A 27,553-nucleotide genomic window follows, 5' to 3' on the forward strand; every position below is an offset into this window, starting at 1 on the left:
TTTTCTTTTTAGAAAGTTGGAATTCATTAAATAGATGATTTCTAAGTATGTACAACTGGCCAGATGCTGTGGTGGGTCTGTGAACATCAAGACAGATCTGGCACGGCCAGGCCCTCAAGTTGGCTGTTATTGTGTGACAGAGATGACAGAGGTGCCAACAGTGACAGGTGTAGATATTGAATTGGAGTCCTACTATGAACTAAATGATGTGGATACAAAGCAGGGAACAGGAAAGCATGTTCTCTGTCTACCCAAGGACATCAGGGAAGGTTCCAACAGAAACCATAGGAGCTGGGCAATGAAGGATGAACCGGAGCTGGAGACTGGAAGAGAGATACTCCTGGTAGAGAAGTACACTATACATAAGGTCCAATAGCCAATTCTCTGTGATGGTGGTGGGGAGGAAATGGCAGAGAACTGATCGTACACCACCGATCATGCCTCAACTGTGCTTTTCAAAAATCCATTAGTAGCCACCTCCTCACCCTCCCACCCTGTTCTCTGTGATGACTAAAAAGAAGCGAACTGACTAATTTGAGCTGATCTTTTTTCTGACCCCATGGAGGTGTTAGTGAACAGAATAGATAATGGGGACCGTGAAAAGAAGTAGAAAGAGGGGGAGGAGGAATCCATCACTGTCTTCAAGAAACACTGACTCCCTGATGGCAAAATGTAGGTTTACAGAGAGCTGAGTCTGCTACTCTTAGAGCAAACTGTACCTGTTCCCCCTCTTCCCTTCTTCTGGGACACATGTGTGCACACAAGCATACATGACACATGCACACACATGCAGATGTATAGATAGCATATGGGACTGTATGTACATACTACAGTTACTAGGGTATTATTATCCAAACTTTTTAGTCATCCCACCTTCCCCCTGCATGCTGTGTATCAATCATCTATAAACAGAGGGGGGTATGTTGAGGAGACTGAGGATGAGAGTTTTGCAGCTGGGACATGCCGTTGGCTCGGAGGCTTTTGGCTTGGAAAAGGCCTGCTGTTCTACAGCTCCGTGGTGCGGAATATTCAGGTCCTATACAACAGGCTTACAGAACCCAAGTCTGCCACAGTGAGCAGTGCAGTCAGACGTCACTGGTGTGTGACACAGTCTGTGCCATTAGAATGCCCAATGGTTGCTAAGCAACCGCAGATGGGGGAGGGATGTTTTTGAACAAGGAGGTTCTCAGAAGCAGGGAGGGAGGTCCAGGGCAAGCTAGGGGAGTGGTGGATAGCAGAGTGGGCATTATGAGTGAAAGAGGAAGGCCAGCTAGGAAGAGTTGGCTCATAGAGATCTTCTTCTTTTAAGGGTACTGAGGGAAGTGGCGCTGTAGCTCAAGTGGTAGAGCACTAGCCTTGAGTTGAAGAGCTGAGGGACAGTGTTCAAGCCCAGAGTTCAAGCCCCATGACCGACAAAAAAAGAAAAAAGAAAAAGGGTACTGAGGTTTGAACACCTGGCCATGTGCTTGCTGGGCTGGTGCTCTACCATTTGTGTCACAGTTCCAGTTCTTTGTCCTTTAGCTATCTCTTGAGTAGAATCTCCAGCTGGCTTGTACCTCTTACACTACTACTTCTGCTTCCCACATAGCTACAATGGCAGGCACCCATCTTCACCCACCTTTTGATTGGTTGAGAAGGGGGTCCTGGGTACTTCTTTGGGGCTAGGCTCGCTAAATCCTTCCTCTCTTCTATCCTCTTTACCACCTTTATCTCCACCTCCCAGTAGCTATATTCTAATCCTGGGCCACTGATCTGGGCTGAGAGTGATTTTGTGACACTGATGGAGGCAGCGAGTTCTGCCAAAAGCCTTTTCTAAATAAATGTCTGCAGGCCTCAGGTGCCTATCTGACTCCTCTTTGCTAAGCTCTGATGTCAGAGAGGAGGAGGAACTTAAGACATGTGAGTAGAACCAGCTGGCCCAAGCCAGCTTCACGACTGCTCCCAGCTGAGTGAGCACAGGCCTCCACTGTGCAGGGCCTGAGCCTGCCTGCCCTAGTCCTCTCGAAGGGCCTACAAAGCCTTGCTTGTTCTCCCCTGACATCAGACCTCACCCTCAGGATTTCGCTGTCCTTCTGGGGCAAGATCTCACACAGTGATAACAGAGAGAAGGGAAGCGATGAATCAAGCGAAGACTGTCTCAGCGTCACCATGCCAACGCGCAGGGCTGGCAGGGGGAGGGAAGATGGTGCCTGCTGAGGGCACTTCTGCACCGCTCATACCCTAGCCAGGCCCAAGGGAGTGAGCCGCTGGTACTGGCTCAGTGAGCAGCAAATAGTAGGCCCAGGCTAATGAAGACTACCGTACAATGGGTAGATTCTATTGTGCTCCCTATTTTAAAAAAATGTAAGTAAAGGTTGCAGTTAATGCTTACTAGAAGAAAGATTTACATGAAAAGGTTTTTAGTGTATTTTTTTTTATCTTTTAGTAGTTGTACAAAGGAGTTGCCATTCAACAAAGCAGTTCATGAATACTGTGCATCTGGATCAATATCATCCTTTAGACATTCTCACCCACCCCCTCCCAACCCCCTCCTTCCCTCAATGGTTTGTTCTCTTAGTTTTGTAGGATATGCATTGAATTTTATGACTGCATCTTCCTCCTTTATCTTGGAAGTTTGGAAGGGTGTGAGAAACTATCTGGTCTTCTGTCTGATTTTTTTTTTTTGCTGGCAAGTAAACTAAGGAAGGGAGAGTGAGAAATAGTTCCAATAGTAGAAAGAAGAAAGGTTTTTATAGGCATATGGTACTGGATTCAAGGAGTGACACTTAGTCAGGCATGGTGGCACATACCCATAATCTCAGCCCCAGGAAGATCTCAGTTTGGATTCAGCCCAGGGAAAAAGTTAGCAAGACCAGCACTATGTCAACAAACAAGCTGGATCTGATAGTTGATACATATAATCCCAGCTACACAGAAAGCAGAGGCAGGAAAATGTCAACTGGCCAAAAACATGAGGGCTTCTATTTGAAAAATACCAAGAGGAAAAACAAAAACAAAAGCAAGCAAACAAACCAGCTAGAGGAAGGATTCATGTGGTAATAATCGAAGCCAGCTCAAGGCTCAGTTCAAACCCAAGTACTGCCACATACATAGATAAATAAATTACTAATTAATTAAATGCTTAGCATAAAACCTATCCCATAGGAAGGACTCATAAATTCAGTCCCTGCTTACGTTCTCATATGGTCAATTAGCACCAATAAAGAATCCCATTTGTGAACTGAAATGCAGACTAAACCAGTTTGGGCGTGGCATTTGCTTTAGGGACTAGTTCTACAACACCCATGGATTTGAGGGATGAGGATGGAAATGGGGGGGGGTTCACCTTGCAACCTCAGCTCCTTAGTGGAGGCAGTGGACCCCTTCACGAAGCCCCTCGGGACTGTGAAAATGCAGGCTGGCTCCATAGGTCGGAGGCAGGCTTGCCTTTCTGCATTCCTAACCGAGACCAGATGGGTGCTGGCGCTGCTGGCCCTTGCTTAGAGCAGGGAGAGGCAGCAAAACTGAGGAAAAAGGGAAATCCTTGTGGTACGCTGTGATTAGAAATAAATGAAGGAAAACTCCTTGTGGAGGCTCCTTTGTAGGTAAGAACAACTACATACATGCATAGAACGTGGTATTGCGTGCATACTGGAGATAGGAGATGGGGGTGCATTAAAGGGATCCCAGAATGCATCCTGGCTGTTTCCTTATCTGAAAAACTGCTTTGCAGAGAGACTTAGGGGGTAGCAAAGAGTTCAGCATCACAGTTGGCTTTGGGGAAGATACAGCTGGAGAGGACTGTGGCACCTAGCCCAGGCCATAGCAGGGAAGTGGCAGGTGCCCCTTGAATCTGCACCTCCTCCTCTGTATGTTTCCCACTCTCTGCTGAGCACCCAAGCCACCTGAGCGAGGCTTGGCATGGCATCAGCTGAGCCACAGCCCTAGACACAGCATCCGAACAGCAGCTTGTTGTCTTTGATGAGAATGAAGAAGTTGCCCAATGAACACTTGATCTGTCTAGACAGCCTGCAGGCCTTAATCATGATGCAGGACCAAGGGTTCAAACCGGGCATCCTAGGGGGACCACAAACACCAGCCTGGGAACCCAGCTTGTGTGTCTGGAAACACAGCACAGCCCTGAGCAGCAGGGCAGGTCCTAAACTGAAATCCATAGATAAACTTTGTGAGTTTGTTTGTTTGGTTTAATCGTGGTCTTGGTTTTAATCTAAACAGGGAAGTTCCAAGGGACCTTGCTGTTTCTCTTGTATATTACAAGCTTCCGGCAGGGGCAGCAACTAGAAACTGGAAGCAGCTTGTACTTCTGTCTGCCTTCCTGCCTGTCTGTGTGTCTGTCTGCCTGCCTGCCTGTCTGTCAGTTTATCTGTGAGCACAAGGTTGTGGGCACAGATGATGAGTTGAGGTTTTTTTTTTTTAAAGCCTTTTCTCATTAGTGTTTCCAGAATATTCTCCAGAGGGTTCATTGCAGCATTCTTAATATAATTTGAAGTGTAGGTTTTATTAAAGGAGTCTATAGAGACTCTCTGTGCTAAGTCTCTCTGGAGTTATAATCTATAACTACAGGATACAAAATTTCTTTTGCACTTCCGGCTTTGTGAATGAAGTCCAGTCAGTTCAGCTAAGACAGATGCTTCTCAGAGGAAAGCATGACTTCAGAAATCAGTCGAAGGGATGGAAGAGGATGCTTAGCCAAGGGGCCGCCATTAATTCGCTTTTCCTTCTCAAAAACTATGGTTCCATCTGGCAAACTGCTCAAGACTAATGATTTGGAAGGAGAAATTATCTACATTAAGGAAGTGCTGCTTACTCTAACTGTGAGTCAAGCATGTTTACTACTGAGAGGAAAATATTCAATGCTGCAATGAATCCTCGGCTTTGTCCTTTCTCCAAGCTTCTATTTTGTACAAAGAACCTACCTGAAAGGTGACAACGCCCCTTAGTGGACAAAGTACTGAACTGCAAGCTCTTGCTTTGAATCTCTCCATTGTAGCTGGAAGGCAAACTATAATTACTATGTAACTGTGTCAGTGTTGGGGCTTGAATTCAGGACCTGAGTGCTGTCCCTTAGTTTTTTTGCTCACAGTTTGTGCTCTACCATTTGAGCCATACCTCCACTTCTGGCTTTTTTTCGGGTTAATCAGAGATAAGGGTCTCACAAACTTTCCTCAAACCAAGCAAGCTTCAAACAATGATCCTCAGATCTCAGCCGCCTGAGTAGCTAGGATTACAGGCATGAGCCCATGGGAACCCGGATAGAGTTAGTCTTCAAAACCTCTAAACCACTAGCCAGCCCTTGAGGGTGGGAATTAAGTGAGGTTGGTGTGCGGTACTTAGCAAAGCATTGAGTATGCAGCCCTCTGATCCTTAGCTCTTGATCGACTTCAGTGGAGGCCTGGGTGCTGGCAGATGAATGAAGGTACTAACTTTTAAATCAGTGAAATTTCAGTGTCAGGGCTCTGGTGTGGATTAAGGGGATGGAAGAGGACATCCTCCCCTTGGACAGAGCTGTCACTACTGCCCAGCTTCCCTGGACCTGAAGATGCAAAGTAAAAAGGCACTGGGCTCCTTCAACCTGAGTTTGCTTAAGATGAGCATCCATAAATGAATCCACATCAGCTGGGTGAGAAGACGTTGCCCTTTGCCACACCTGTCACAACCTGACATTGGATTTTGTCCTCATGGCTTGTCTTCCCAAAATTGACTGGCAGGGTCAGAGGTCAGAGCCCATGAAGAAATGGTTCCGAGCTCCTCCTGCTGAAAATGAGTCATTTCATCCTAGTGGCAGGAAGCAAGTTCTTCTTGATTTCTGTTCCTTCGAGGAGTTAAATTGTGCATCATTGAGAATGTATTTGGCTTTCCTTAATGATTCAAGTTTTCTCCCTTTTAACCTTGAAGCCTGGCATAGGATCCCTGACTCCTTCATATACCTAACACTACTACATATTTATCTAACTAGGTGTGAACATGATAAAAACTAGTGTTTATTCTCATCCCTCTCCTTCTTTCCTCCACCTTCCTCTCTCCTTTTCCCTTCCTTCATTTCCTTTCCTCCCTTCCTCCCTCCATCCCTCCTTTCTTTCCTTCCTCTCTCTTCCCTCTGTCCTTTCCTCCCTCCTCCTTTTCTCCTGTTTCTTTCCTTCCTCTCTTCCTTCTTTCATTCTTCTGCTCACTCACTTTTCTCCTTTTCTACTCCCCCTTTCCCTTCCCTTGTTCTCTCTTTCTAAGGGATTGTCTGGAAGGATCTCGCGCAGGACATGAGCACACCACCTCTGGTCCACTTGTTCTCTCATTTTTCCAACAAGCACCCATTCCCTACTATAGACATGTGCATAATCTGGACATAAGCAGGTTCAAATTCCCATCCTGGGAGTGCTCGTGTAGAAGAGCGGCGAGGCTGGAAGGAGAGCAGGAGTGACTAGGAATGCAGGAATGCCCTGCAGAAGAAGACTGTGGGGCCCACAAAGGCACGGAGGGCAGGGCTGGGACAGGCATCATGGCCTGGCAGGGAACTGCCTTCAGAGCATTCAAAACCCCACAGGAAAACGGGTCCAGTCACTTCATCTCAACCAGAAGACCCGGATGGGCATCACATCTCACAGCCCAGCCTGTGACTGCTGTGGTTCCAAGGGACATCCCCACCCATCCCACCCAAAGTCAGAGATCCCAGCTGGGCTGAAAGCGAAGAGCCGAGGCTCCCCTGTGCAGCTCAGGGGTTCACCCATGGATAGACGGATAGATATTCATGAGGAGTTTCCCCCCCTTCTTTGTCTCCATCCCCAATCCCTTTATACATTCTTTCAGCCCAGATTGGCCACCTCCTTTTGTGCACCCCTTTCCTCAAAGACACAGAAAATGGTGCCCAGAAGAGTCTATTCCATTAGAATCATATTTGCAGTTAGCTTCTCACTCATCCTGCCAGTGGGTGTTTGATTTAGCTCTGGTCTCTGTAATTAACAAATGGAAATGAATGTATCCCTTTGACTGTTTGACAATTTCATGTCCATATAAACGTCTGTGCTAGGAATGCATGGGGCAGGGATTAAGAACTGTCCACAAGGAGTACATCAGACATGTGTGCATATTACTGGTGTGTGTGTGTGTGTGTGTGTGTGTGTGTGTGTGTGTGTGTGTGTGTACTGTCCCTCAGCTTTTGTGCTCCAGGCTAGTACTGCTCTGCCACTTTCAGCCACAGCTCCATTTCCTGCTGTTTGGTAGTTAATTGGAGGTAGGAATTTCATGGATTTTTCTGCCTGGGCTGGCTTTGAAACTCAGTCCTCAGATCTCAGCCTCTAAAATAGCTGGGATTATAGGTGTGAGCCATAATTACCCAGTTGTGTGTTATATTTACAGAAAACACCTGCAGGATGTGCAGGGGTTGATACTGGAAGAAGGAAGTGGCGGGTCTTACTTCAGGGCCATAGCAAGTGTGGGGAGAGATGGCAGATTTGGGTGAAGATCGATTTAAATGCAAGATCTAATATGAATAGATTGAGAACAGTACAGGGCCAATAGGCTTTTTAAAATAAATTTATGATTCCTGGAAGTTTTGGAAAGATTCTAACTTATTCCAACTAGGTATTGTCGTTACCTGGGAGATGTAAGTAGCTTCTAAGGCCTTGGGATCTCTATTAATAATGTGATGTGGTCATCTCATGGAATATTTTTGAATGCCAGTGGACATGGCTTTTGGTAATTGGAAAGCATCTTCAACTTAATGCCTGAATGCTATCATTTTACTGTTCTTGTAATTCCATGATACATGATACCCCATGAAATGAGCTCTGGGGTTGGGGATGTGGAAGGTATTCGATTGCTTCTAGAATCCAAGGTAAAGGATCCTGGGTTAAATAAGTTCACATTAGCCTCTGGGGAACAGATTAAGCCAGGCTATAGTAGGTGTTGGGGCCTTCCTTACGGAGTATATGAAAAATGATTCTATTTACTTCTCCTGATTCCATTTATGACACTTGATGATTGATATGTACAAAAAGCCTCAGAGAAACTTCTCTTTAGCAATGCACTCATTCCCATGATTTCAGAGTGAATTCTTTCCTCCCAGAGATGAACTCTCCAGGATGCATCTATTTGACTATGGCCAGCTTGAGAACAGCCTGTGCCTTGGAAAGTGCCGCAGTTGTACCATCCTGCCTTGGTTATAGAATTTGAACTCCAGACAGCATGAGGGAATGGGCCCAGGGATGCTCTGTGGAGATGCTCTTCATGGGCTGTTTTGCATCTTAAACCCACGTGGCATCAGAATTCTATTTAGCTTAGCTCCAGGTTTTACCTTGAGTCACTTGAGTCTGTATTTGGGCATTGGATCAGACCCTAGAATGCTGGCCCAGGAAGGACTTTCCTTGATCTTTTAACCCCAGCCCAGTCCTGTTGATAACAGACAATGAGGATGAAACTTGAAGCCAGGGGTGACTTTCCTCATGGTTTCCTTGAAAAGTACTGAAGTGACATTCTGGGGTTGAGCCTGTGGCTCCCTGCACATGCCAGCTTCGGAGCTATGGAGGTCCTTCATGTCCCTCAGGCCAGGGATTCACAGCAGACGTTTAACTGACTCATGGTGTTAAGTCACATTTCTGCGCAGGAGGATCCCCGCTCCCTGCTTCCTAAATAGTCCATCCTTAGCCAGTCTTCCTGGCCTTCTCTCCCTGGCCTTTACTGCTCCCTGAAGCATACCTTCTGTTTTATCGTTTGCTGCTGTCCTTCATGAAAACTGGACGCACTGACCATGCATTTGTTTCCCTCTCCCTCGAATGGCCCCTTTTCTCTCCCACTCTTACCTGGATCAGTCTCCTTCTATTATATTCAAGCCCATTTCCCATTCTGACTCATGTAGCTAGCTTCCCTTGCCTCCTTGACACTGATTTGCCCCTAGAAATGTTCCTAACAGCACACGGTTCAACGCCCCAGCCATTCCATGCAGGGTGTGCCTGCAGCCTACCCTTCTGTCCTCAGTGGTAACTACCAGTAATGGCTCGGGAGCATCAGATGAGTGGAAAATGGCAGTGACTTAGAGTCTTCTGGGATGGACAGAGTTCACTTCACATGGCAGCTGGCTGCTCGCTGAGTAATCTTGGGCAAGCTACTCCCCTTGGATCCATCTGCTTCCTAGTAAATCAGAGACCAGAATAGTGCTTTCCCTTGCGGGTTAAATTGGGTAGCATGGGTGAAGTTTTTTAGTACATTGCCTCTCACAGAATACACACACATACACACACAGTGTCGACTATTATTATCCAGCTTCTCAAGTAAAGACTAAGTACTCCATGTCATGCCTACAAGCCATGTGCTATCTGCCAAACCCTTGCCGTACTCTCGAGGATACACAAGTGAACACGGAGACAAATCTGACGGCAGCATAATCTGACCAGAGAGTTTGTGTGTGTGTGTGTGTGTGTGTGTGTGTGTGTGTGTGTGTGTGTGTGTGTGTGAAGAACATATCAGGAAGACCTGAGGATTTCCCTTTTTCTGTGATATGGCAGAAGAAACTTGTTTTGTTTAAAGAGAGGTGCTCTCAAAGAGTCATGGGAGTGTCTTCATAAATAAAAGTCTCCCTTCCTTCTCCAGTGTATATGTTATCTACATGTGTGCGCATGTGGAGCTGTTCCTCGGAGCTGGGCCCTATGTGCTAGAAGCGGAGGATGTATACACTGCCAGGGATAGACAGCAAAAGGAAATACAGAATGCCTGGGTCGCCCTAGTACTATTTTGGAGGCAGTTCTATTTTGGACAACTTAGGTTGAGTTCCACTGAAAAAATAAAGAGAGGCATAAATATATTGAAGTGAAGCGTTTCAGGCAGAAGGACTAGTACATGCAAAAGACCCACAAAAGAAATATGTAATAAACTCAAGAAGGAAACAAATGTACTGGCCACGGTGGCTAGAGCAGAGCGCAGGTTTGGGGGTTGTGGGAGGTGAACAGTGTTCTTAATGATTGTGATGGAGGCCTTTTTGTCTTAGTGACCTGGGAGGTCTTTGGAAGGATGGAAGTGGAGAAGGGATGGGAAGCAGCATCAAAAACATCTCTGCAGCTGCTGGACAGACAACTAACTGCTGGGAGTAGGCAAAAGCCAAAAAGGGAAATCTGTCTTGGAAACTCCTAATAACACTCTTCAGTCCAATGATGGTTCTGACAGTGGCTCCGTCTGGGATCCTGGAGGAGAGAGTGAGAAATGATTGATTCATACCTTTAGAGGAAGCTGATAGCATCTGTTGACTTGGATAGATGGGATATGAAGAAAGACAAGAGTCAAGGTTAACATAGAACTTCTGACATACATTTTTTGAAATATGGTGTTGTCTGTCATTTATTGACCAGTGAAGGGGTAGATTTTGAAGGAAAAAGCTTAATCTTTAATTATGGATGTGTGAAGTTCGAGGTGTGTATTACAAATCAAGTTGCCAATTGCATATGAGAATGTAGTCTTAAAGGGAAAGGGGACATGGGAAAAAACAGAAAGTAGGATGTTGTCAGGTATATATACTTTAGGATTGTACCTAAAGCCAACAGATATTCTTAGTTGCATAGGGTGAAGGAATTCTCTGTTTCTATTTCCAAAAGGACAAAACTGAGACCAGAAGAGGTGTGTGTGTGTGTGTATGTGTGTGTGTGTGTGTGTGTGTGTGTGTGCTGGTAATGGGCTTGAACTTAGGGCTTCACACCCTTACTTAGCTTTCTTGCTCATGGCCTGCAGTCTACCACATCTCCAGCCTGACATTATGTCAGCTAAGCGGAGATAGAGTCCCACAGACTTCTTTTCTTTGCTTTGAACTGTGATCCTCAGGTCTCAGACTCCTGAGTAGCTAGGATAATAGGAGTGAGCCTCAAGTACACAAGACCATTTTTTCTTGGTATCAGGTCTTGACTTCAGGGCCTCTCTCTCACTCAATTTGCATGCACAGCTGGCATTCTACTACTTGAGCCTCTGGACCCCATTTATATATCTGGCTAGTTGTACACATTGTTTCATTATTTCTAAAATGCCTCCTGGCAGGAGTTGGAATGATTCCTGCTTCACTCATAATGAAGCTCAGACTTGAGAAGGTTTAGTGAACGTCCTTTGTCTTGGTTAAGGATGTCTGGTTGGAAAATGGCTGATCTGAGATTTCACTCTTGCTCTTTGTGACTCCAAAAGTTCATGTTCTATTACTACACAGAACACCAGCAACCAGATTCACCATCCCGGTTCAAGAAATCCAGCAGTGCAATCTGTCACAATTTAGTTGAGAATTTCTACCAGCTTACCCCCATCCCAACCAGCATCAAATCGAACCTATCCTAATGTGGGACATTAGCGATTCCAGGTGACACAACAAATCGAAGGACACATGGTCACCATGTACTCCTTTCTGCCCACAATATGTAATTGTGGCAAAGGACTAACACCAGGGTTGGTCCCTTTGAGCAGCACTGTGGAGATGAGGCATCGGGACAGTAAGCACAGTTACGACATAAACACTGGATGAAGTTTAAGTGTGGACTCCCAATAGTGTTTGTTCAGCATTGGTCATGGCAGACACAGTTTAGGCACAGCCAAATATAGTGGTGTGGATTTCATCTAGAATCTGTGAACTGAGAAATAAAATGAATTGCTGAAGGTCCTTCATGTGACTCTTGATAATTGCAGTTAGATTCAGAGTTCCTAACCCCAAAGTCGGACTCTAGAAAAAGAAGGATGCATCTTTTCTGGGTATCTCGATTTGCTTTATTATCTCAGTATTCCTCCCATGCAGTTCCAGTGATGACCAGGAGAGGGTAGCATGCTCTGCATTTCTGTAGCACACCCTGCCTGAAGCCATGTTGAATGAGCAAATGTCTGCAAAGGAGGCTGTGAGATCTAAAAGTCTCCTTGGCAGGAAATCCACGAGGAGCACGACGGGGTTGTGCAAACAGCCTTACAATGTCTGATTGTGTGCCTGCACTCAGCTCCTCCCAAGTCGCCCACAGTGCTCTGTTGTTTTTTGTTTTGTTTTGTTTTAGGTTTTTCTTGGGGGGGGGGTGGGATAAGGAGGCTCTGTGGACTCCTGCATCTTGTCATGTGAAGGCAGTGAGCTGTGTTTGTCATAAATGAGCTCTTGTATGATTAATAGCCATGAAAAGGAGCCCAAAGCAACCATTCAGCACTCAGCTTCCCTTCCTCACTGAGAAGGTGGTCCAGAGCCAGATCTCTTCCCTCAGTCCATAGCAACTGTGCAGAATTGCTTGCCAAGAGGAAAATAACTTGTTCGCATTGTGGTTGCAGTTTTGTTCGTGCAAGGTAGAGGGCGCAGGTTGTTAGAATTCGTTGTTGGGGAAGCAGGGGTCTTACTGGGAGCTAGAGAGGACACTAGCTTCCTTACCTACATTCTCTTACCAACTGAAATGGAAATAATGTGGTTTGATTAAGATAGCTCAGATTCTTATTCTTGCAGAGTCTCAAGCATACTGTTTCCACTAAATGAATTGTGTGTGCATGTGTGTGTGGTCATGCGCACTCGCCCAGATGAATTGTATGTGTGGGGGGGGAGCGGGTAGGAGGTGCGTGCGCGCTGATCCTTGGGCTTGAACTCGGGGCCTGGCACTGTCCCTGAGCTTTTAAGGCTAGTGCTCTACCACTTGAGCCACATCTCCACTTCCAGATTTTTGATGCCTAATTAGTGATGAGAGTCTCATGGACTTTCCTGCCTGGGTTGGCTTTAAACCTCTGTCCTCAGATCTCAGACTCCCAAGTAACTAGGATTATAGGCATGAGCCACCTGCACCTGGCTCTTTCTTTCTTGAGAGTGCCTGAGTCCATATTCCACTCACTTCCACTCACTTGTCTTGCCGTTTGATTATAAGATGAAAATTGTGACTCAAAAACCGATGGAGGATTTTCCTTCCTGAGCTTCTGTGTACATCTCCTGGAAATATGGCAGATTTACAAAATAGTCTGGGAACCCAAACAGCAACAACAAAAAGGGGCAAGCCATCCAAAATGCTTCTTTTGAGACAGACTTATTGTCCACACCTGCTCCTCATTGCAACTGTTTTTCTCTACTCAGTTTGTTTATAGACAGCATCTGTGTGGTTATTGCTATTTGACATTCCAGTGCATTTCAGAGAACTCCAGGGAAGACTGAGGTCTCTGCCCTGAGCTTGGTGCTTGGGCGAGGTGAAGAGTGGTCAGGAGTGTTTGAGGTCTGGAATATTCTGTGAAGAAGTAAGATGAAGTCCCCTGAAAGAATCCACAGGAAAAATAAAAAAGGTTGTTGCTACTCCTGTGTGGGGGTCAGAAGGAGGTTTCTAGGAGGATTGCTGGTTGGTTTTGTTGACAGACAGGATGGCCACAGGCCAAAAGGGAAAAGGCATCTTAGGAAAAGCAGAAAGAGGCAGATCCCTTGACATAGCCTTATTCTTTCTTGACTAAAGCACAGAGTTCAGAAAGGACAAAGCATGAAAAGAAGCATCCAGACAGATGTTAAGGCCTTGAATGCCACCTTCAAAGCTTGGAGGCATTACACCAAAATGCACCATCTGCCCGCTTTGCCAACTCTGGGTCCTGCTTGCCTTACTCGCTTCACCTCCCAGCACCTGACTGCCAGCTTGCCCTCATCCACCTTCTGGTCCCAGGCTTAGGTCAGTGGTCAGCGCAGGCCACTTGGGGTTCAAGGCAAGGCTTTCCTGTTAAGATGGTGATTCTTTGGACAGAATGAATGCAAGAGATATGATGAAGTTGTTCAGCCTTCCTTGGCCTTCCACACTTCATGTTCTTAGCATGTGAAATCGCTTTGGGGGATTTAGGCAGACAGACAGACCAACAGACAGATAGATAAATAGAGATTTAGGTAGATAAGTAGGCAGATCGATATTGATATGACTTGATATGTTCTATTTCCCCCAAACAAATCTGACCTACAGACTGTTTCTTTTAATGCTTTGCTATGTCCGTTCCAAAGCTGCCTTTAGTACCCTAGTGGGGCCTAGTTTAAGAATATTCAACATCGGAAAGCCGTGAGTTACAAACCAAGCCAGCCCATGGCCCTGGGCTGAGTGAATTCTTCAGGGGGCCTTTCATTCTCAGGATCCTTTCTGGCAGTACTTCATCTCTCTGTATCTTGACCTGATAGGTCGTATTTCCCTGCCTGACAGAGAAATATGGAAAGGGGCAGAGAGGCTTCAAGAACAGATGTGTGACACAGCTGTTCACAGAATGAAAGCCAGACAGAGATAAGGAGAAGGCATCCTCTTTTTTGTATGTGTTGTATTATGAAATAAAAGGAATGGGAGAGATTTAATCCATCAGGATTTCCTAGGTGACATTTCCTGTGACATGCCCAGAGCCTAGTGAATGATCCCAGAAAACAGACATCCTCAGAGTGTGTGTGTGTGTGTGTGTGTGTGTGTGTGTGTGTGTGTGTTGGGGGAGGGGAATAGGAGGACACAGACACACTAGAGATTAGAATCAACTGAACCAAAGAGAAGAGTCAGAAGAAGGGGATGGGGGAAGGTGAGGAGGTGTGGAAAGTTAAACTGGTAGGCTTTGCAGACAGACTCTGACATAACGCGGTGTGACGGGTGGAGAACTCTCAGCCGCTGCTCAGGTTTCTGCATAATCAGATCCATCACACAAGGGGGAAGCGGATACACATGGGGAAGGTGGTATCAAGGCCACAAAAGTGGCCATGGTAAATTTGCTGAGATGCAATGGTACAGGCCATCAATAAACTTGGGATGCCCCCTTTGGAAGCTCCACTCTCTGAGGAAGAAAATCCTGGCTTTCCTTCGTGTAGATCTTTGAGAAAGAACTCTGGAGGAAGGTTAGCAATCCAGATGAACGGGCTGTCTATGTAAACCCACTTACACATGATCAGAGCAGCTCAAGTTTCAGGTGACTTCTCGAGGCTCTTTGTCATTGTTAGACTGGAGTCAGAGCCATCCAAGAGGGCAGGAATAGTTTATGCAGCATAATACAGTAAGTAAATGGCTTTTCCAAGGCTAGAGTGTGGGCCATGGGGGCCATCTTGCTCCACCTGTAGCATTTCTTCTGCTTGGCGATCTGGCAGAATTGGCCTGCGTGGGGTGGGGCTGCAAGCCTTCCTAGGTCAACAGCAGACCTTGCAAATGGTTTCTTGAAAACCACGTCCTTGACTTCACAAGTACAAGTGAACAGATTCACCCATCATTTGTGGGTGGTGGGCTGGTTCAGAGCACAGACTCAGGCTGACTCTTGACATATGGTCTGACATTTGAAATGGAGAACACCCTGCCTTTCGCTCACAGAAACGAATCTAACACAGTCCTTGTTTCCTGGAGACGTTCTGCTGCTGGAATATGGCTATTTGTAGAGAAATTAGCAGTGATGAGCTAATAATCTATTTTAGAAAACTGAACTCAGATCTTGAAAGGGCTATTTTAAACCTGCCCTTAATTGTTCAATTCCATAATGGCCTCTTGGTATTTTTCTTTTGAGAACTGCCATGGGTAGCCTTCCAACTGTCTAGCAACGTGTATTCCACAGAGGAAGCCACGCCCTTCTGGGGTACACACCACAGCATTAATGATGGATGAGACTATCCAGAGCACACTCAGTTGTGGTGCTAAAATGTTTTTTGAAAACAGTTTTAGACATTCACTCATTTTTAGTGTCAGATGGAAGTGTCTAATAAGCTCACATCACTTTGGTTGTCTTCGTCTATTTTGGAATGAAATCATCTGTGGGAATCTTGGCAACATGTATAACAGAAGAATGGAAAACCTCATGACTATCACATAAAAGACAGACAGGCAACTGACAAGTAGCCCAGCCCAGCTATCGACCATCGCTGATCTGTCTTAGCACATTCAGCCTCCTGGAATTTACATGTTGATCTACATCATTCCGCTGGTGCAAAAAAAGTAACTGGTATCACTTATATAGTAGTTTATATCATTTATGTAGTTGTTTATGTAGAGTTTTGATATAGTTCTTTGTGTCGTTCCTAGTATCGCATACACCCTTTCTTCTGTTGGGAAGTATTTTTGGTTGCTATCTGTTTTGTATCCTATATAGTATAGGATGATTAGTAACTGGACACTGGTAGATTGCTTTGCTTTTGATTCTAAACAGTAAACAGATCTTCAATGGACTCAGAAGTTATCATAAAAACAATGTGTGTGGGCAGTCTGAATATTAGATCATTCCAGTTGGGCTCCTTTTTCCAGGGGTAATCCTTGGAGGCCAATTCTCTGAGCAAAACCAGGGGTGTCCTGGCCATACAGGACAGTATGGTGAAATGACCACAATGACCTTGAAGCCTCCAGGGTCACTGACAGATGCTGCCTTCCAAGCTGCCCTCATGACTACTAAACGCCAAACCTTGCATAACAGCTCCAAAATCTATTGTCTCGATCACCAGACACCAGAAACATTCTTAAAACCAAAATTGGATTGCTTAGCTCCAGTCTAGCTGGGGAAGTTGTAGGGAAGAAAGGAACTCTTTTCTCTGACCCCTAGAGGTTCAACAAGTAAGTCTTCTGAGCAAACTGACAATGGATGGGTCAGCAGGGGAGAAGGCTTGGGGGCCACCATAGTGTGAACCTGAAGCAGAGCTCGAGGATTGAAGCTTGAATACTCTTTGATGGAAGAGAGAGAGGGAAGTGGGCGTTTTGGAGGAAACGTGTTTTTAGGAGAGGTGGATGGGCCTGAAGAATAGACCAGCAGGCTGGAGACAGTGTTGCCCTGGGTACTAAGTGTGGGGTCGACCCTACTCTTCCTTCTTGCCAGGATCTGGCCTTAGTCAGAGAAGGGAACTTTCGAGAAAGCCCCTTCCTGTGTATGAGGATGGAGTGTGAGAGATGGGAGCAGGGAGGGTGTGGAGAGGGTGAGACTTCAGTGCTCCTGCAGCTCCATGTCCTTGGCAGGTTGGTGCACGCTTTGGGCTTGGTTTCTGGCTTGCTTTAAGAGTCTCTGTAGCAGTTCTCTAGCACTTGCCTGCAATGCCATGTTACACCGTTTTCAGCTCTCTCCTTTGAAAAAAAAATAGTAGAGCTGGGCGCCGGTGGCTCACACCTGTCACCCTAGCTACTCAGGAGGCTGAGATCTGAGGATCGCGGTTCAAAGCCAGCCTGGGCAGGAAAGTCTGTGAGACTCTTATCTCCAATAAACCACCAGAAAACTGGAAGTGGTGCTATGGCTCAAGTGGTAGAGCTCTAGCCTTGAGCCTTGAGTTGAAGGACAGCATTCAGGCCCAGAGTTTAAGCCCCATGACTGACAAAAAAAAAAAAGTGATACTTGGATTTGAACTCAGCTTCAAGTTTGCTAAGCAGCAGTTCTACCACTTGTCCCATACCTCCAGGCCTTTATCCTGTTGGCAATTCTGAAATAGGATCTGCTGTCTAGGCCAACCTAGACAGCAGCCTTCTTGTTTATGCTTCTCACCCTAGCTGAAATGGCAGACATGTAACACCACACCTAGCTTGTTCTGTTAGGAAGGGGTCTGGAATTCCAGTGCTCCGCATCCCAGTCTACCACATAGCGGGGGATGGCTGAGGGAGCACCACTGTGCCCAGATACTGGTTCAGATGGATTTTTCATCTTTCTTTTTTTATTTTTCTGGGCAGTCTGTGAACAGTGACCCTACTGATCTCCACCTCTTAAGACACTGGCACATTTTATATTTTCACCTGATTAGTCCTCACAACTTGATGAAATAGGTACTTTTCACAAACTCATTTTACAGATGAGGACACAGAGACCTATGAGAGATGAAGTAACTTGCCCTGAAGAGCAGAGGCAGTGGGTGCAGAGCTGGGATTATGAGTGAGCATTTTTCCAGGTGCTGGTGGCTCATACTTATAACTCTAGCTACTCAGGAGGCTGAGAGCTGAGGATCCACATCTGAAGCCAGCCCAGGCAGGAACGTCCATGGGACTCTTATTGCTATCAAAAAGCTGGAAATGGAGCTGTGGCTCAAGTGGTAAAGCACTAGCTTTGAGCTAAACAGCAGCACAGAGACAGCATCCGGATCCTGAGTTCAAGTCCCAGGACCAGTACAAAAACAGAAAGAGAAAGAAGGAAGGAAAGAAGGAAGGAAGGAAGGAAGGAAGGAAGGAAGGAAGGAAGGAAGGAAGGAAGGAAGGAAGGAAGGAAGGAAGGAAGGAAAAGGAAATAGGCACTGTGCATAGAGTAAACAACCTCTTTTCCTAATTCCACATTAGTGCAATCTCCCATGAGGATGCCTGCCTGTGAGCGAGCATTTTCTCAGTGGGAGGCTGTGGAGACTAGATGGCACTAATTGCTGCATATTCTGAGGAAAAACCATGTCCTCTGTGCATCCTTCCCTCGCCATACCTTTCTTGCAGCACTATATTCCTTTATGGAATACATCCTTTGTGGAAAACTGTAGTCTCTCTTTGCCCTTGTACTTGGCCCATGATTCTTCACATAGATCCCAGGCAAAAATGAGTCATCTAAGCCACGAGAGTTCACCTGTAAGAGTTAAAGGAAGGCTCAGCCCCTCCTTGCCACTCCATAAATCTGTGTTGAGGACATGAATAAATGGGTGAAAGTCCATTTCATGTCCAGGCTTAAGAGCATAGAAAGTTTGTTGTTTACTTTTTAAAAAAGAGAGAGAGAAAACCCTGCATTTAATCTCAGCTTTTATTTTTATTAGAGACTGCAGGTATGAAAGAAGGTTATATTTCCCTGTTGACTGCTGCTCCTCTGAGTGTCTTTTTGATACTATGCCTTTTCATTTTTTCTTTCATGAAGTGCCCAATGTCTTTACCAATGAAATGCCAAGTTATGAGAGCCTTTAACTTGCCTAGGATCGTGTTCTGAGAAATCCTATCTCCTATACACATCAAAAGGAATCCCCAAGCCCCTGAATCTGTGGGTTCAGGGTTCCGTTTCTGTGTTCTGTTGAGGGGAAAGCTGGGAGAAAATAAGGGAGAGGATGACACTGCTGAAAAAGAAATGTACTCCTTACCCGACTTATGTAACTGTAACCTCTCAGTACGTCACCTTTACAATAAACTTTAAACAAATTAACCTTTCTAAGGAGGTTTATTAATAATACCCTCTGTCATGCTTGTCTGTTCAGAGGACCTCTTCTATATTAATGGATAGAAAACAAAGGCAACCTGAGATAACTAGCTATAAGGATTCTAAAGATGAGTAATGGGGAAAGGGAAGCACTTGGTAGAATATGCTGAAACTTCACTTCCGGTAACCAAGTACCAGATTCTGTCCATAGGATGCTCATTGGTTCATCATTTTGTAGAGAACCAGAAGACAGTGCGTGTGTGTTCTCCACAGAGACTTTTGGCCATTTTCATCATTGTTGTTCTTTAGACAATGTTTTAGGTCATATGTCTCTAAAGTTTAGTGAGCCCCCACCTCAAATATACTTTTTCTCTCACCAATTCAGAAATCAACTACAAGGTGTCCTGTCATCTCTACAGCTGCCTTCTTTCTGGTCCTCAGAGGTTCAGAAAGCTCCCACGATATTCATGTGAGTCTGTGTTTTTAATATTCCTAATGGCTATTTTGTTTTGTGTTGCCTTTCTTAGGTTTGCTGGGATGGGAAACCTGCTTAAAGTCCTGACCAGGGAAATTGAGAACTATCCACATTTTTTCCTGGATTTTGAAAGTAAGTGTGCAAATTTATTACAATGAAATAATGGAAACCTTTCATTTTCTCTATAGCTAATTCATTAGGAGGTGATAACAATTGTTAAATGCTATATCAGCCACGTTCAATTGAAATTCTACATTTCTTTTTTGAGATTATTTTTAAAATCATTTTTATTCTCTTCCTTTCCCAGATTTGTAGAAATTGAATGGAGAGTCTTTTCCATTTCTTTCTTTGGTTTTAGAAGTGATCAGCCTTGATAGGCCTAAGACACATCATGATAGAGGATTTTTAAATTTTTTAAATGAATTAATTTCTCACATTCAAAAGAAAAATAACAAATGTTAATTTTCATAGAATAATGTAAAATATCTCTGACTATGGAAGAAAAAGAGTGATTGATACCAGATGCAAAGCTTATAGATTTTTTTTCCTGTTATCTCCAGCTCTTTGTTTCTGTTTTCAGGACTGAGTTTTAAAGTCAGGATCTCAATGGCACTCTACCATTTGAGCCAGGTCCCCAGGCATTTTGCTGTTAGTTGGTTTCAGTTGGTTTAATATTTTACCAGGGCTGGCCTCAAAACACACTTGCAACCCTCCTATCTCTAGCTCCTGAGCGTCTGGCATGGCAAGTGTGTGCCCCTGCACCTGGCTCCTCTCTCCTACTCTTTATGTAGCTTATGATTGTTTAAAACTATTTCAGGATTTAGTGATATGATTACGCCCTTTATCCAAAAGATTGTCTTCTCTACAAAAATCATTAAACTTTCTTCTGAGTGAAAATAGCTTAGAAAGCATGACTGTATAAGCACAGAGGTTCCTGTTTGGTTTGGTTTGTTTGTTTGTTTTGCCAGTCCTGGGGTTTGAACTCAGTGCCTGAGCATTGTTCCTGAGCCTCTTTCTGCTCAAGGCTAGCGATCTACCACTTGAGTCAGAGCACCACTTCCAGAGTTTTATGAGTTTATTGTTTATTGGAGATATGAGTTTTATAGAGATAAAAGTCTCACAGACTTTCCTGCTTGGGCTGGCTTTGAACTGCTATCCTTGGATCTCGGCCTCCTGAGTAGCTAGGATTATAGGGGTGAGCCACACCGGTGCCTGGCTTGGTTTATTTTTTGATTGAGTATATGTACAAATGAGTGACATGTTTATGTTTGTTAAAACTAAGCTTGTATTTCCCTTTTTACTCTTGTGTCTTCTCCTTTTTAAAATTTTAATTCCAGAATAGCAAGTCTAGCTGAATATCTTCTTTTAATTCTCACATCTAGGCAGGCACTGGTGTCTCACACCTGTAATCCCAGCTAATTGTTTGGCTGAGAATGGAATGAAGCTCCAGACATGCCTGGCTAAAAAAGGCTACCAGACTCAGTCTTCTCAGAAGGAAGCTGGAGGTGGTAGGTCATGCTTGTAGTCCCAGCAATGGTGGGAAGCCTAAAGTAGGCAGATCACAGTTCAGGCCTGTGCTTGTGTAGGAAGTGAGACTCTATCCCAAAAAGAGCCAGTGAAAACCAGGGATGGTGGCTCAGCAGTAAGAATCCTAGCCCAGCAAGTGTGAGGCACCGAAGACAAAGGCCAGTACCACCCAAAAACAAAAAGCAAAAAGAGAGAAGAGCTGGCATAAATAGACTAAAGCTTACGTGGTTTGCCACGTAAGTGCCGGGAGGTCTTCTCCACGTGAACTAAACTGAAGACTCAGGGTGAACAAGTTGACACACAAGCATGTAGACTCAGTGCCCTTGGTATATTTAAAATAGACACTGGAAGTGTCCCCACAGCTCATACATTTAGAAAAATAAAAATCTAGATCATGGTCACTGTAAGATGCCGCATTGCTGTCTTCACTCGGTGTCGCCGTTGTCATTCATGGTGTTGTGATTTGGCTTAGTTCAGCATAAATGTCAGGTAGGGTCAAGAGCCTGATTGATTTGCTACATTAAAATCAAAGATTGAAAGAAAATATCAACCTGGGAGTTGAGAAAAGTATATAAAACTCTATTTCTTTTCCCAAGGAGAAAAAGTGAAGGGAATTAGTTTTCTTAGGTTCCTAAGGCAAACTGTATCCCACGGAGACTCTGGGCAGGCGCTGTGCCAGGCTGAAGTTCCCATGGTGGGTTAGGAGGTTGAGATGGGAACACAGGTCTATGTCTCCTCTCCCCCGCCATGCTGCACACACCTTCCTCAAAGTACACACCATCATTCAATTCCTGACTAGAAGTGTGTTTGTTATCTACAAAGACACACCCAATTTCAGCTTTCTGGTTCAAAAAAATCCTCTTTGTAATGGAGCTCTTTCTTCAAGAAACAATGATGGCAGGCTGCAGAGAGAGGGAACGGGGGAGGGGAGCATGATTTCCTCTGAGTCTGGACATTTCAGCTCAACTCAGTGAGGCAGAGTTGTGTATGATTATCACATCCTCAGAGGCTACATGATGAGCCTGGTGGCTCACTCCTGTAAGCCTAGCTACTCAGGATGCTGAGATCTGAGGCGCTGAGCAAAGCCAGCCTAGGCAGACAAATTCAGAAGACTCTTACCTCTAATGAACCAGCAAAATGCTGGAAGTAGAGGTATAGTTCAGGTGGTAGAACACCGGCCTTGAATGAAAAATCTAAGCAACAGCACAAGACCCTGATTTCAAACCCCAGTACTGGAACACACATGTGCACATGCACACACACACACACATACAATGAAATAATAGTGTTGAAAGCAGTCGTTGCCTAAGGAAGCCTCAAGCTAGACTAGAGAAAGAATAGACAGTTGAAGATAAAGTAAATTTGGGGTTATAACAGAGGCATCTGTAGCAGGGAGTGAAGAAGGAAAGAGAATGTAGCTATCTAGCTGTTAGAAATGGAAGGCTATGGAAGGAATTGGAAAGCTCTTCTTGCAACAGGTGGCATTCTGAATGGACTCTAAAGAATGAGTTAGTTTTTAGAAGCAGAAAGGGGAAGAGGACTTTTTCAATAAATGGAGACAGGATGATTAAGGGCATAGAGACTGGACTAGGAAGAGCTTGTTTGAAGAGCAGCAGCAAGAAGTACAATTTTGACAGAGTACCAAATGTCTGGTGAGAAGAAATAGGGGCAGAGTGGAAGGCTGGCTTGGGTTAGACCATGGCCGGTTCTCCCTGGGTTGCTCAGGGCTAGAAGGAAGCCATTGTGATTGATTGCTAAATAGAAGAGCAAGAATCCCTGTGGGAAAGTGAGAGAGTAGACAGGATCATGAAGATGAGAATGAGTTATGTCTATGATTGCAAGGGCTTGGGGAAGCAGAAGATCTGGAGAGGAGGCTACATCGTGGAGATAAGAGGTCTACGCACTGAAGTTCCAGAAGGCTTGAACTCTCCTTGGTTTATGTGATCCAGTACTTTGCCCTACATTGAACAGCACCACACGAACCTCAGTAAGACATAGGTCATGTGGAAGAATAACAGAAGGGGTAACTAAACCCAGCAGTCCAAGAGCTCAGAAGGAGGCAGGACACATGGATTCAGACACCACAATGCCCTCAGAAAAGATCAAGCTTAAAAAGACGATGATCTTGCTGGATGCTGGTGGCTCACACCTACAATCCTAGGCAGTCAGGAGGATGAAACTTGAGGATCATGTTTTGAAGCCAACACAGGCAGACAAACGCAAGAAACTCTTATCTCCAATTAACTAGCATAAAGCAAAACACTAGAAGTGGAAATATAGCTCAAATGGTAGAACTCATTTTTGTTTGTTTGGGGTTTTTTTTGGTGGTCATGGGGCTTGAACGCTGGGCCTGGGCTCTGTCCCTCAGCTCTTCAGCTCGAGGCTAGTGCTCCACCACTTGAGCCACAGCACCACTTCTGGCTTTTTCTGTGTATGTGGTGCAGAGGAATCGAACCCAGGGCTTCATGTATGTGAGGCAAGCACTCTACCATTGAGCCACCTGCCTAGCAACTCAGGGTTGTTGTTTTTTAAATTGCTGTTTTTGTTTTTGGTCTGACACCAGGACTCAAACTCACTGTCTGATGCTTTCACTCTACCACCCAAGCCATACTTCCAACCCCTGAACCTAGTTTTGAGCACAAAAATTAAAAGAAGAAGCCAAACAAGAGCACAATGCCCTGAGTTTAATACCAATACCAAGAAAAGATGGGGTGGGGGTGATCAGTTGGACAGTGAGTGCCATTGGGAAAACTGGATTTGCACACGGAGGCTGGGTGGTAAAGAGTTAAGGCGTGTGGGGTCGAGGGAGGAAGGAAGCCTGGAAGCGTGTAGTAATAGCTTAAGTGAATTTGGCACCTCTGCTTTCAGTGTTGAATATTCTTTTTGAAGTCAGTGATGGGATATAATTGAACTAGGTCTAATAGATATAATTTAAGCTAGGTCAAAACACAACACAAAATTAGACACATCTGTCCTTAGGTTTTCTAGTTGCAATAATACCATTCAAATTCCTGTTGACCTTTGAAGTGAATTCTGTACGCTCTGCTCACACTTTTCCACAACCATTTTGCATCTTTTTTCATCCCCCTACTTTTTTTTCTTTTTCTTTCTTCGCTGCTTTCCCGTGTCTTCATTTCTCCTCTGAAGGCTTGGAGACAGGAGAGAAAAGAATACATTAATTCAACTCTCCCCATTCTTTCTTCTTTTTCTTTTCCTCTTTTTTCTCTTCCTCCCACTCCCTTAGAGGTACAGGGAATTGAAGTCAGAGCCTTGTTTGCTAGGCAAGTATTCTTCCACACAAATCACTAGTTTTCAGATAGGATCTGGAGCTTTTTATGTGACAAGATCACAGGAGTGCATAGCCATACCCTGCTTATTTTCTGATATGGGGTGTCTTAGGCCATGTTCTCTGGGCTGGCCTTCAACCCAATCCTCTCTATCTCTGCTTCCACAGTAGCAGGCGTTACAGGCATATGCTAGCATGCTCACAAACACTCCCCATTTTTCCATAAGTGTTGACTTGAAAGACAGTGTGTTACTGAAGCCATGCTAAGGGTTACTCACTCAGCCACACTCAGCGGTGTGGTGTGGTACACCATGTGGGCAACAGGCATTGGCTTTCCAGACAAGTAGCTTAGTGATTCCCTGAGAGAAATGATTATGAGAAACATCTGGCGAGTCTTCCTTTTATGTATAGACCTCACCTCCAAACTCTCATTCAGTGATCTAGTTCCAACAGAATTGGCTCTTCTGCACATTTGCCAGTGCTTCTTTCTGATGATCACCTAGTTGGATCGCCATCTTTAGCATTCAGTGACACACTGCCCCATGCCAGAGCATGGGGGTCTGGGAGGTTAAACCAAGCAGCCTCTTGAATTGCATAACCAAATCTTGGAGTGTAAGTTCTCCAAGACAGTAGCAGTTCAAGTAGCTTAGCCAGACATGGTGGTAATCCCAGAACTCAAGAGATAGAAACAGGAAGATCACAGATCTGAGGCCAGTCTAGTCTAGATAGTGAGGGCCTATCTCAAGAAAATAATAGCTAAAATCCATGAAACCTCAAATCATAGCTCAAATTATAACACAAATATCTTTGGCCTGGCGCTAGTGGCTCATGCCTGTAACCCTAGCTACTCAGGAGGCTGAGATCTGAGGATAGTGATTCAAAGCCAGCCAAGGAAGAAAAGTCTATGAGCCTCTTATCTACAATTAACCACGAGAGACCCAGAAGTGACACTGTGGTTCAAGTGGTAGAGTACTGGCCTTGAGGTGAACAGCTGAGGGACAGTGCCCATGCCCAGAGTTCAAGCCCCACGGCTGACCAAAAAACTATATATATTTGTGTGCATATATATATACACATATGTAGATATATATATACATATATATACATATAACTTTGACCCTCAAATAAACTGAAGGATGGTATCCTTAGGAGAGGAGTCCCAAGGCATAAATCCTCCAAACCACTACTGAACGTTTTAACAAAACAAATACCAGGCAGTGGGAACATGTTTGGGTCAGGGAGGGTAATGAGAGGTGGGGGGAGGGCAAACAAATGGAGGATGAGCAAATGCAGTCATCATGTAACTTATGTAAAAATTGAACCACAAAAATTGAGGATAGGGATGGGAGGGGGAAAAGTGAGAGAGAACCGCGGGAGGGATAACACCAATCAAGAAGCATTGCACTCATATCCTGACTTAGGGAATTGTAACCTCTTTCTGCAATTACTTAATAATAACTTTTTAAAGTCCCTAAACCTTTTCAAGAGCATTTCACTTTAAAGAGACTTTTTTTTCCAACCAGTACACAATTTATCTATCAGATTCCTTTAAGATCCAAATACACATTTCTCCAATGAAGATAAATGAATATCTACATTGTCCACATGAATAAGATGTTTCCTAGCCTAAAGCAAGGGAGAAATGTGAATCAAAACCACCTGAGTTGGTCCCCTCCCCCCCACACACACACTAGGATTGTGTTCATCAAAAGAGAAATGCTAACGAGCATTGGTGGGACTATGAAGAAATCAGAATCTTCTTACACTGCTTGGAGGAAAGCAAGATGGTGGATCTGCTTTGGAAAACAGTCTGAAAGTTGCTTAAAGGGCTAAACCTTAAGTTACCGTTTGACATAGCTTTTCCATCCCTCTGGATAAGCTCAATAAAAATAAAAATATATGTCCACATGACAACGTGTATGTGGCTAACCCTTGGAGCACTATTCAAAATGGACCAATAAAATGTGATACAACTTTTCAGCCGAGTCTTATAGAGCAATACAAGGAATGAAATTAGTGTGACGTGGGACAACACAGATCAGCCTTGAAATCATTATGCTAAGTCACAAAGACCCCATGTGGATACCGTGGATAGGAATTCTGTAGAACAGGCCAATCTGTAAAGGCAGGGAGTGCATTCCTTGTTGATCTATACCTCACAGATGTGGTTGACCTGTCACTCACTGGACACAATATTTTCCTGCTTTGGTTCCTATGGTAAATGTAGTCTACTCATGATCATCCCTGGACTCCTTCTCCTAAGGGTAGATGGGCACTGTTTCATCCTCATCTAAGAAGTGCAATGCCAGCGTGTTTATCTGAGTTCTCTCGTGTACCTTCAGGCAGGCCCAAGGCCCCAAACCTAGGGTGTCTTTCTATGTTTTTGTTCCTGCTTTCAATTTTTCTTGTTAGCATTGGGTGACATTTCCTGGGAAAAATGCTGGCAAGTAGATACAGATTCCCTTTTTTGCCCGGGAGTCCCAGGGGTCTCTCGGCTTTCAGGCCAGCTCAAGCACTACCTCTTAAACTCTGAGAATATCTCAGCTGTTCTTTTCTTATCTACATGTGTGGTAGCTTTGTCTTCTTACCCCTTCTCTGCCAAACCTGAAAGCACCTATGCCCACCTCTCCCAGCACCTTTTGGACAACTTTGCAACCTCAGCTCCCTTACCTGAAAATTTGCAGATGTTTTCCTCATTATCTAATTTACCATGTACGTTGTTAGACAGATGATAAGATTCTTTGTGATTTTTTTTGCATCTTTTTATCGTTAATATGAAAACTGGTTGCATAAACCACAGGTTTATGCCTGACAAAATTAGTTCCTTTGTATTCTGTCCTAGAGTACATATTGAAATCACCCAGATTTTTTCAAAACAAATGTAGCAAGTTTGAGGGCTAATCAAGATGGAAACAAATCCATATAATTTATCTGATGACTTTTTTTAAATAAAAGAAAAAACAACTGTGATGCTTACCAGGAGATCTGACTTCGTATCAGCTGTTTAAGTATGGGATGCACTGGCATTAACAATAGTCAGACTGTGGTACAGTATATTCTAGAACTTACTCGTCTTGCAGATGTAGGCCTCTGTGCCTGTGACTCATTGATTTGTGTCTCCCCATGTCCCCTCTCCAAAGACTCTGCATCCCTGACTTACTTTTAAAACTGTTCTAGATATGGTTAACCCTTGATGATATTATGCTAAGTATAAGCAAGTCACAGAAGAACACTGATTCACTCTGTCAAGATTGGAAATGTTCTGTAGA

At 44.6% G+C, this 27,553-nt stretch overlaps 1 protein-coding gene across 6 annotated transcripts in view; it reads left to right on the plus strand.

The window, feature by feature from the left end:
• The window catches only part of Fam49a (family with sequence similarity 49, member A), a 90,757-nt gene that overhangs the window by 44,035 nt on the left and 19,169 nt on the right, over positions 1-27,553 (plus strand). For all 6 annotated transcript variants that reach the window (XM_013013768.1, XM_013013765.1, XM_013013766.1 and 3 more), the window contains one exon: positions 19,524-19,603. In XM_013013768.1, the coding sequence (XP_012869222.1) occupies positions 19,534-19,603 (70 nt within the window). In that variant the 5' untranslated portion in view covers positions 19,524-19,533. The remainder of the gene's footprint in view (positions 1-19,523; positions 19,604-27,553) is intronic.

This window comes from Dipodomys ordii, unplaced genomic scaffold (genome assembly GCF_000151885.1).
Source record: "Dipodomys ordii isolate 6190 unplaced genomic scaffold, Dord_2.0 Scaffold20, whole genome shotgun sequence".
In the NCBI taxonomy this organism is placed as follows: Eukaryota; Metazoa; Chordata; class Mammalia; order Rodentia; family Heteromyidae; genus Dipodomys; species Dipodomys ordii.